This window comes from Penaeus japonicus, unplaced genomic scaffold (genome assembly GCF_977035675.1).
Source record: "Penaeus japonicus unplaced genomic scaffold, GWHDUDI00000001_assembly GWHDUDI00000016, whole genome shotgun sequence".
Lineage (NCBI taxonomy): Eukaryota > Metazoa > Arthropoda > Malacostraca > Decapoda > Penaeidae > Penaeus > Penaeus japonicus.
Genome location: NW_028234418.1, coordinates 2,171,473 through 2,181,472, shown reverse-complemented (window position 1 = coordinate 2,181,472; position 10,000 = coordinate 2,171,473). Strand labels below are relative to the sequence as shown.

The 10,000-nt window shown below is 45.7% G+C and overlaps 1 protein-coding gene across 1 annotated transcript in view; it reads left to right on the top strand.

Moving 5' to 3' along the window:
- LOC122248642 (dynein axonemal heavy chain 3) overlaps window positions 1-10,000 on the top strand; it is a 98,213-nt gene that overhangs the window by 50,750 nt on the left and 37,463 nt on the right. The window contains exons 34-41 of the mRNA XM_086545610.1: window positions 1,079-1,226; window positions 1,551-1,711; window positions 2,373-2,495; window positions 6,951-7,103; window positions 7,465-7,615; window positions 7,701-7,797; window positions 8,147-8,267; window positions 9,512-9,750. Coding sequence (XP_086401736.1) covers window positions 1,079-1,226; window positions 1,551-1,711; window positions 2,373-2,495; window positions 6,951-7,103; window positions 7,465-7,615; window positions 7,701-7,797; window positions 8,147-8,267; window positions 9,512-9,750 — 1,193 coding nt within the window. The remainder of the gene's footprint in view (window positions 1-1,078; window positions 1,227-1,550; window positions 1,712-2,372; window positions 2,496-6,950; window positions 7,104-7,464; window positions 7,616-7,700; window positions 7,798-8,146; window positions 8,268-9,511; window positions 9,751-10,000) is intronic.

Here is a 10,000-nt window from a genome sequence, read left to right as displayed (position 1 = left end):
TTTGCTTTGAAATTTATACTTATGTGTATCCAAATGTCCAGGAAAATCTATCTACATATATATATATATATATATATATATGTATGTGTATATATATATATATATATATATTATTATATATATATATATATTATATATATATGTATATATATACATATATATATATAAGTATATATATGTATATATATATATATATATATATATATATATATATATATATATATATATATATAATAATAATAATAATAATAATAATAATAATGATAATAATTTTCTGATATGGTTGACTAAAATAGAACCCTTTTCATTATTCACGTGAACAGATGTTAACATCAAAATGATAAACGGCGTTTGCGGCACTACTAAATCTCCTCTACATAAAATAACGTCCAAAGAAAGAAACAGGTGTATCCTAACGGTATTGTTTGGTCTAAAGGACATCTGTTTGAGCATGTCTGATTTCCCCTCAACTGCGCTGGTTGAGAAATGGCGTGTATGTTTATGCATGGTTGGTAGTTAGTGTATGTTTACTTGTGCCTGTGTTCTCCGTAATAATTCTTAAATAACTGTAAATGTAAAGAGTTCTCTGTCAGATGTGGCGTTTTAGTTAAAGCTAAGTATAAAAAGGTTATGTGTAAAGCTTTAATGTTCTTTTTACTGTTCTTAAATAAAATAGTCCTTGTTGATTAAAGTACCATAAAAAGTAGTCCCCGCTGATTGAATTAAATTGTTAAAAATGTAAACATCTAAACTATGTATTGTATATAACCTAAATCTTATACATTTACGATATATGATTCATAACCTCAACACCAAGATTATGGTGATCTTGTTAATTAAAATCTAGTGTGTCTCACGTATGAACTTTGTCTTTCGTGCCTCCTAGTCTGTGTTCTCTGTTTTCCTTATCATTACAACCTTAAAAAAGAGGAAAAATCGTGTCTGTCAATTAAACAAACAACCACCAAATTTGAACTACAGTTTTATTTAAAAGTAGGTCGAAAATTACACTTAGGAACGAATATACTCCCACGATTTTAAGTATACTTTATCGAGGATATATCACGGTGTTACAAAGGGTCTGGCCAGCGCTGTGGACAAGGTCGGGCGCGAGAGGAAGATGGGCGACGAGCGCGGCGTCCAGTATAAGATTATCAACCCTAAGGCTCTCACGCTCGGACAGCTGTACGGGGCGTATGATCCCTTTTCCCACGAATGGTCTGACGGTAAGGCGACTTTTGGACCTTTGGACTTTATAGATGTTAGTGGTTATGGCTAAATAAATTATATTGACTTATAACATCTTATCACAACACTTTCCTGACTAACAATACTTGCGCTTCACTCACCACGACAACCCTCCTCTTACCTCTAACATCTCTCTCACCAACAACACCCCCACCACCAACATCCCCCTCCTCCAATACACCTCCCCCTTCCTCTCCAACACCCCCTCCCTCACCTCCTTCCCCTCCCCGTCTTCCTCCCCACCACCACCTGCCCATCCTCCTCCAACAACACCCCACTTTCCACCTCCCCCCCACCCGCAGGCGTGCTGGCGAAGACCTTCCGCGAGATGGCGACCTCGAACTCTGAGGAGCGGCGCTGGCTGGTGCTCGATGGGCCCGTGGACGGCGCCTGGGTCGAGAACCTCAACACGGTGCTGGACGACAACAAGAAGCTGTGCCTCATGTCCGGGGAAATCATTCAGGTCTGTCTGGCGATGCGAGAGTTTTTATTTTTTTATCTATTTATCTATTTTTTGGTGGGGAGCGTTTTCTTTCTGATCAATTATTTTGTTTGTTGTATTATTTTTGTTGTTGTTGTTTTTTAGTTTCTTGTTTATTGTGTTCTCATTGTAGGCCTTCGTTTATTAGTGTTGGTGATCTATGTTGGTGATATGTGTAGTGTTTTTGTTGGTATTGTCAGATTTTAATTTCATCATTGTTATTATCGCTGTTATTATTATTATTACTACCATCATTATTACAATTATTATAATTATAATTGTCATTATCGTTATTATTATCAGTATCATCATCATCACCCTTAACATTATCATAACCATTACTATCGCCACTATCCTCACCCCAACCAGCACCACTACCCCCACCTCTACCCCCATCACTATGCCTACCACCCAAACCATCACCATTTCCATCATCATAATTCCCATCACTGATCATCACGCGTACCCTCACCCCTACCACCTACCACCATCCCTCACCCCCCTTATCCCTAACCCCCAACATCTCCCTCCTCTCCCCAACACCTTCCCCTCTCCCCCCTTATCCCTTACCCCCAACACCTCACATCACCCTCTCCTCCCTTCAGATGCCACCCTCACCCCCTCCCTCTCCTCCCCCCTCCAGATGCCAGGCAAGATGAGCGTCATGTTCGAGACCTCCGACCTCGAGCAAGCGTCGCCGGCGACCGTCTCTCGCTGCGGAATGATCTACATGGAGAACAAACAGCTGGGTTGGAGGCCGCTCAAGGTGCGGGTCGTGGCCTCGGGAGGGACGGCTGCTGAGTGCGTTGCTGGGTTGTTGGTTGGTGGGTTGTTGGTTGATGGGTTGTTGATTGGTTGGTGGGTTGTTGGTTGGTGGGTTGTTGGTTGGTGGGTTGGTGGTTGGTGGGTTGGTGGTTGATGGGTTGTTGGTTGATGGGTTGTTGTTTGGTGGGTGGGTTGTTGGTTGGTGGGTTGTTGGTTGGTGGGTTGTTGGTTGGTGGGTTGTTGGTTGGTGGGTTGTTGGTTGGTGGGTTGTTGGTTGGTGGGTTGTTGGTTGGTGGGTTGTTGGTTGGTGGGTTGTTGGTTGGTGGGTTGGTGGTTGGTGGGTTGGTGGTTGATGGGTTGTTGGTTGGTGGGTTGTTGGTTGGTGGGTTGTTGGTTGATGGGTTGTCGGTTGGTGGGTTGTTGGTTGGTGGGTTGTTGGTTGGTGGGTTGTTGGTTGGTGGGTTGTTGGTTGGTGGGTTGTTGGTTGGTGGGTTGTTGGTTGATGGGTTGTTGGTTGGTGGGTGGATTGTTGGTGGGTGGGTTGTTGGTTGGTGGGTTGTTGGTTGGTGGGTTGTTGGTTGGTGGGTTGTTGGTTGGTGGGTTGTTGGTTGGTGGGTTGTTGGTTGGTGGGTGGTTGTTGGTGGGTGGGTTGGTGGTTGATGGGTTGTTGGTTGGTGGGTTGTTGGTTGGTGGGTTGTTGGTTGGTGGGTTGTTGGTTGGTGGGTTGGTGGTTGGTGGGTTGTTGGTTGGTGGGTTGTTGGTTGGTGGGTTGTTGGTTGGTGGGTTGTTGGTTGGTGGGTTGTTGGTTGGTGGGTTGTTGGTTGGTGGGTTGTTGGTTGGTGGGTTGTTGGTTGGTGGGTTGTTGGTTGGTGGGTTGTTGGTTGGTGGGTGGGTTGTTGGTTGGTGGGTTGTTGGTTGGTGGGTGGGTTGTTGGTGGGTGGGTTGTTGGTTGGTGGGTTGTTGGTTGGTGGGTTGTTGGTTGGTGGGTTGTTGGTTGGTGGGTTGTTGGTTGGTGGGTTGTTGGTTGGTGGGTTGTTGGTTGGTGGGTTGTTGGTTGGTGGGTTGTTGGGTGGTGGGTTGGTGGTGGGTGGGTTGTTGGTTGGTGGGTTGTTGGTTGGTGGGTTGTTGGTTGGTGGGTTGGTGGTTGGTGGGTTGTTGGTTGGTGGGTTGGTGGTTGGTGGGTGGTTGGTTGGTGGGTTGTTGGTTGGTGGGTTGTTGGTTGGTGGGTTGTTGGTTGGTGGGTTGTTGGTTGGTGGGTTGTTGGTTGGTGGGTTGTTGGTTGGTGGGTTGTTGGTTGGTGGGTTGTTGGTTGGTGGGTTGTTGGTTGGTGGGTTGTTGGTGGGTGGGTTGTTGGTTGGTGGGTTGGTGGTTGATGGGTTGTTGGTTGGTGGGTTGTTGGTTGGTGGGTTGTTGGTGGTGGGTTGTTGGTTGGTGGGTTGTGTTGGTTGGTGGGTTGTTGGTTGGTGGGTTGTTGGTTGTGGGTTGTTGGTTTGGTGGTTGTTGGTTTGGTGGGTTGTTGGTTGGTGGGTTGTTGGTTGGGGTTTTTTTGGTTCGTGGGTTGTTGGTTGGTGGGTTGTTGGTTGGTGGTAGTTGTTGGTGGTTGTTGGTTGTGGTTTTGTGTGGGTTGGTGGTTGTGTGGGTGTTGGTGGTTGGGTTGTTGGTTGGTGGGTTTTGTTGTGGGTTGTTGGGTGGTTGGTGGTTGGTGGTGGTGGTTGGTGGGTTGTTGGTTGTGGGTTGTTGTGGTTGGTGTGGTTGTTGTTGGTGGGTTGTTGGTTGGTGGGTTGGTTGGTGGGTGGGTGTTGGTTGTGGGTTGTTGGTTGGTGGGTTGTTGGTTGGTGGTGTTGTTGGTGTGGTTGGTGGGTTTGGGTTTGTTGGTTGGTGGGTTGGTTGGTGGGTTGTGTGGTTGTGGGTGTGGTGGGGGTGGTTTGGTGGGTGGGTGGGTGGGGGGTGGGTTGTTGGTTGGTGGGTGTTGTGGGTGGGGTGTTGTGGTGGTGGGTGGTGGGTTGTGGTTGGTGGGTGGTGGTTGGGGGTGGTTGTGGGGGTTGTGGTTGGTGGGTTGTGGTGGTGGGTTGTTGGGGTGGGGTTGTTGGGGTGGTGGGTGTGGTTGGTGGGTTGGGGTGTGGGTGTTGGTTGGTGGGTTGTTGGTTGGTGGGTTGTTGGTTGGTGGGTTGTTGGTGGTGGGTTGTGTTGGTGGGTTTGTTGTGGTGTGTCGTTGTGGTGGTTGTTGGTGGTGGTGTTGGTTGGGGGTGTTTGGTTGTGTTGTTGGTGGTTTGTTGTGGTGTGTGTTGTTGGTTGTTGTTTTGTTGGTTTGTTGTGGGTTGTTGGTTTGGGTTTTGTGGTGGGTTGTTGTTGGTGGGTTGTGGTTGTGGGTTTGTTGGTTGGTGGGTTGTTGGTTGTGGGTTGTGGTGGGTGGTTGTTGGTTGGTGGGTGTGGTTGGTGGGTTGTTGGTTGGTGGTTGTTGTGTGTTGTGTTGGTTTTGTTGGTTGGTTGGTTGGTGGGTTTGTTGGTTGGTGGTTTGGTGGGTTGGTTGGTTGGTGGTTGTGTTGGTTGGTGGGTTGGTTGGTTGGTGGGGTTTTGTTTGGTGGGTTGGTTGGTTGGTGGTGTTGGTTGGTGTGGTTGTGGGGGGTTGTTGGTTGGTGGGTTGTTGGTTGGTGTGGTTGTTGGTGGTTATGGTTGTTGGTGGTTGTGGTTGTTGGTTGTGGTTGTTGGTTGTTGGTTGTTGGTTGTGGTTGTTGGTTGTGGTTGTTGGTTGTTGGTTGTGGTTGTTGGTTGTGGTTGTTGGTTGTGGTTGTTGGTTGTGGTTGTTGGTTGTGGTTGTTGGTTGTTGGTTGTGGTTGTTGGTTGTTGGTTGTGGTTGTTGGTTGTGGTTGTTGGTTGTGGTTGTTGGTTGTTGGTTGTTGGTTGTGGTTGTTGGTTTTTGGTTGTGGTTGTTGGTTGTTGGTTGTGGTTGTTGGGTGGGGTTGTTGGTTGGTGGGGTTGTAGGTGGGTGGGGTTGTTGGTTGGTGGGTTGTGAATAGTTGGTGTGGTTGTTGGTTGTTGTGGTTGTGAATGGTTGTGGATGGTTGTTGGTTGGTGTGGTTGGTGGGTTGGTTGGTTGGGTTGTTGGTTGGTGTGGTTGTTGGTTGGTGGGTGTTGGTTGGTGGGTTGTTGGTGGTGGGTGGGGTTGGTGGGTTGTGGGTTGGTGGGTTGTTGGTTGGTGGGTTGTTGGTTGTGGTGGGGGTTGTTGGTTGGTGGGTTGTTGGTTGGTGGGTTGTTGGTTGGTGGGTTGTTTGGTGGGTTGTTGGTTGTGGGTTGTTGGTTGTGGGTTGTTGGTTGTGGGTTGTTTGGGTGTTGGGTGGGTGTGGTTGGGGGTTGGTGGGTTGGGGGTGATGGGTTGGTGGGTTGGTGGGTTGGTGGGTTGGGGGTTGGTGGGTTGAGGGTTGGTGGGTGGTTGTTGGTTGGTGGGGTGTTGGTTGGTGGGTGGGTGTTGTTGGGGTTGTTGGTTGTGGGTGGGGTTGGTTGGGGTTGTTGTGGTGGTTGGTTGGTGGGGGTGGTGGTGGGTTGGGGTGGGGGTGGGTTGTTGGTTGGTGGGTTGTTGGTTGGTGGGTGGGTTGTTGGTGGGTGGGTTGTTGGTTGGTGGGTTGGTTGTGGTAGGTGGTTGTGGTTGGTGGGTGGTTGTTGGTTGATGGGTTGTTGGTTGGTGGGTTGTTGGTGGGTGGGTTGTTGGTTGGTGGGTTGTTGGTTGGTGGGTTGTTGGTTGGTGGGTTGTTGGTTGGTGGGTTGTTGGCTGGTGGGTTGTTGGTTGGTGGGTTGTTGGTTGGTGGGTTGTTGGTTGGTGGGTTGTTATACCTGTGGTGGGTTGGTGAGTGTGTTAATGGGTTGTTATGTGTGTGGTGGGTTGGTGAGTGCGTTGATGGGCTGATATGTCTGTGGTGGGTTGGTGCGTGCGTTGATGAGTGTTGGTTGTCGGCTGTGTGGTTGTTGATTGTTGGGTTAATGGTTGTGGCGTAGTGTTGAGTGTTAATGGCAGAGTGAGTGTTGATTCGTGATTCTGGAGGAATGTTTTGACTGGCGATTGTGTGGTTGTCATTAATGTTAATTGTGTGATTGTACTGATTATCCATTGTTTGGTTAAGTGGACTTTGCAAGGTTGTGTTGTGAAGTGTTAAATGTGTGAGAATGCTCTGACTTGCTGGTTGATTGTGTGGTTACGTGTTGACGCCAGACAGAATGGTTGTGTGATTAAGTGTCGATGGTTGATTGAGGAGTTAAGTGTAATCTATTGTGAAACCAGAACGGAAATTCCACCCGGCCTCCGCATTACGACAGTTCTTTTCTGTACACTTACTGATGACCTACGAGTCATGCAGAAAAAAAACACTTTTTTTCTTGAAATGCCATGAAAAAATAAAACGAAAATAAAATCACGTATCGTACCTTGTAAAAAACAACAAGCTCGCGTTTCTGAATCCTTCAGGACTCCTACTTGGCCGCCCTTCCCGTGGCAGTGACGGACACGGTGAAGGAGATGGTGAACGAGGTCCTGGAGTGGCTCCTCCCGCCGGTCTACGACTTCGTCAGGAAGAAATGCAAGTTCATGATCCACACTTCCGAGCTCCATTTGTTCCAGGTAACTTTCCTGATTCCTTGTTCTTGTCTTCAGCAATGTCACTGGCGTTATCGTAAGTGATGATCGATTTCAAAGAGTTTCTTCGGGATGTTAGATACATATCGGAAAATTCTTTCCTGATTTTATCTACTTATTACCATATATTTTTTTTCTCGTAATTTCAAATATCTATTCGTAAATATTTGTTCATAATTTCGTAATTTTCGTAATTTCAAATACCTACGGATGTCTAGTATCCAGTCCTCTAAATAATAGCCGTAATATCACAACCACCCAACCTACTTCCCTGAAGAGAAAAAAAAAATCCAAATATTTCACTGTACCGTAAAATACTAACGCCATCACCACTCCCTTCACACAGTCGTTCTCACACCTCCTGGATTCCCTGTTGGACGAGGTCCGAGAAGCCGGGAAACCTCTGGGACCCAAAATCTCCGAAGACAAGATGACGGTGCTGCTTCAGTCCCTAATCGTCTTTACAATCCCGTGGACGATTGGCTCCACCATCACAGGTGCTTGTGCTTGTCTGATATTGCAGAAATATAAATCCCCCAACCTGCAGGGCATTATTCTCAAGAGTCTCATTGCATTCAACAGGGACGAGTCGCCGAGTGTTTGATCAGTATTTCCGGAACTTGACGCTGGGGCGCTACGATCGCTTCGCTAAGCCCGAGTGCTTCAAGCTCACGAAAGGGTACGTGGCGTCGTTGTATCTGCGAGTGTTGATGAGGAATGTTTCCGTTCATGTTCTCTTTCAGGTGGAAGGTATGGCTTGTGAAACGCAAGACCAAATTGAGAAGATATTATAAGAGAAAAAAATATATTTGTATTCGTTATTCTGTTTATGAATATCTCTCTGAATATTCAATAAATAATGTTTTATTAGAAGCATGATCAAACATTAATATTCGCACTTTTATGCCGAATACCACAATATTAGGTATGACATTAGATCAAGCAACGCCTTTATCAAACATAACAAAATTCCCGCCCACTGATTGTCCTCCTCATCAATACTACTTCCTAAACAACGTCTCCCGCAGGATGCTTCCCCCTGAGAGTGGGCTCGTGTACGACTTCCTGTACGAGCGAGAGACCCAGCGCTGGGTCCCTTGGTACGACACCATAGACAAGGAGAGACTGGTCATCCCTCCTGATGCTAAGGTAGTGTTGTGAGGACTCAAGTGTGATGACTACTGACTTGCATGCACATGGCTAAAGTTATGTCTTCATGACGTACGTGTGACGACTTTTGACTTGCTTGCGTTTAGCTACAGTGATGTTTTAAAGGCGTTGGTGTGGTGATTTTTTACTTGCGTACGTATAGCTAAGGAGATGTTTTGATGAAACCCTTGTGATGACTACTGACGAATTTTTTGCTAGTGTGTATATGACTAAGGTAATAGTGTGTATGTGAATGTGACTTGTAAAGACTTCTATTACTAAGGTCCCGATTTTATGACCATGTAGGCTGCAGTCGTCAAGGCAGATTTTTATATGAGCATGTGTATGATTTTCAACGTAATGACTCCCGTGTGATGAGCATGACAAGAGATTCAATGGAAATATGTTATTAAGGTGATGATATAAAACTGAAAAAGGATTTTCCTTAGATAGTATAAATATATTGTTAAACTGACGCTGTATACTTAAATGAGGACTTTCGTTAATAAGCATGCATTTGATTTTTAAAAGGGAATACAGTATACATTGTGTAAGACGTCTTGCTGGATCATATGAGTATGCTTGTACGCTAAAACGTTATTGTAATCACTCGTGATTTACTGATATATTATGCTTATGTAACAGCTGTTTTTCCTTCTGAATTGTCACTGATGTTTTGGTATTGTCTTAACACGCTATTTGCATGCGAAATCCTGCTCCAAATTAAAACCGTGCATGTGATGTCCTGCACACGAACGCCAAAACTTATCCTTCGATCACTAAAGGATGTAAGTAATATTTCAGCATATTAATAATCATATTCATTGTAATAATAATGATTAATATTATTATTAGTAATAGTAGTAGTAATAGTAGTAGGAAGAGGAGGAGGAGGAGAAAAAGAAAAAGGAGAAGGAGAAGGAGAAGGAGAAAAATGAGAAAAGGCAGCAGAGTAAGTAATCTTAAATAGTGGCGCTAGAAGAAGATATGAGGAAAGTATTAGAGCTCTTGTAATAAAACGTATTAGTATTAGTAGTAGAAGTAGCAAAGGAGGGGAAGAATTAAGCCCTGTTAAAAATGGTAGCCAAAGCAAGGATAACATGAAAACCAGTATTTACTTTAAATAGTCAGATCAAACTATATGTAGCATGAGCGTGCTAAAACTTTTACGGCTGCCGAAGTAACTTGTACCAAGATTTTTATTATTATTATTATTCTTTTTTTTTGATGGGGGGCCAATGCAGGTGTCGACGCTCTTGATCCCGACGGCGGAAACGGCCCGCCTCGAGTTCTTCCTGAGGACCTGCCTCGACCATGACGTCCCCCTGCTGGTGCTGGGTCCCTCGGGCACGGGCAAGAGCGCCTCCACGACGAGCCTCCTGGTGGACCTCCCGAAGGACAAGTTCATCGTCAACATCGTCAACTTCTCGGCCAGGACGTCTGCCAGCCAGGCGCAGGATATCATCATGTCCAAAGTAGACAGGTAAGATATACGTTCGCTGGATGTTCTCTTGGGAAGTTTTAGCCGAAAAATGCTTGTTGCAGCGATGATTGTTTTGTTGATGATGCTCCGATTGTAACGATACTGGGGATAGTTGTAATAATAATCAGAAATGTAGTGGTAATGGGGGTAAATGTTATGAAAGTTGTAGCAATAACAAATATGATTAAAAAATCATATTAAAAGTACGATGAAACTAAAATCTTGACGTTTTGTTTTTGTCTTTCTCCTT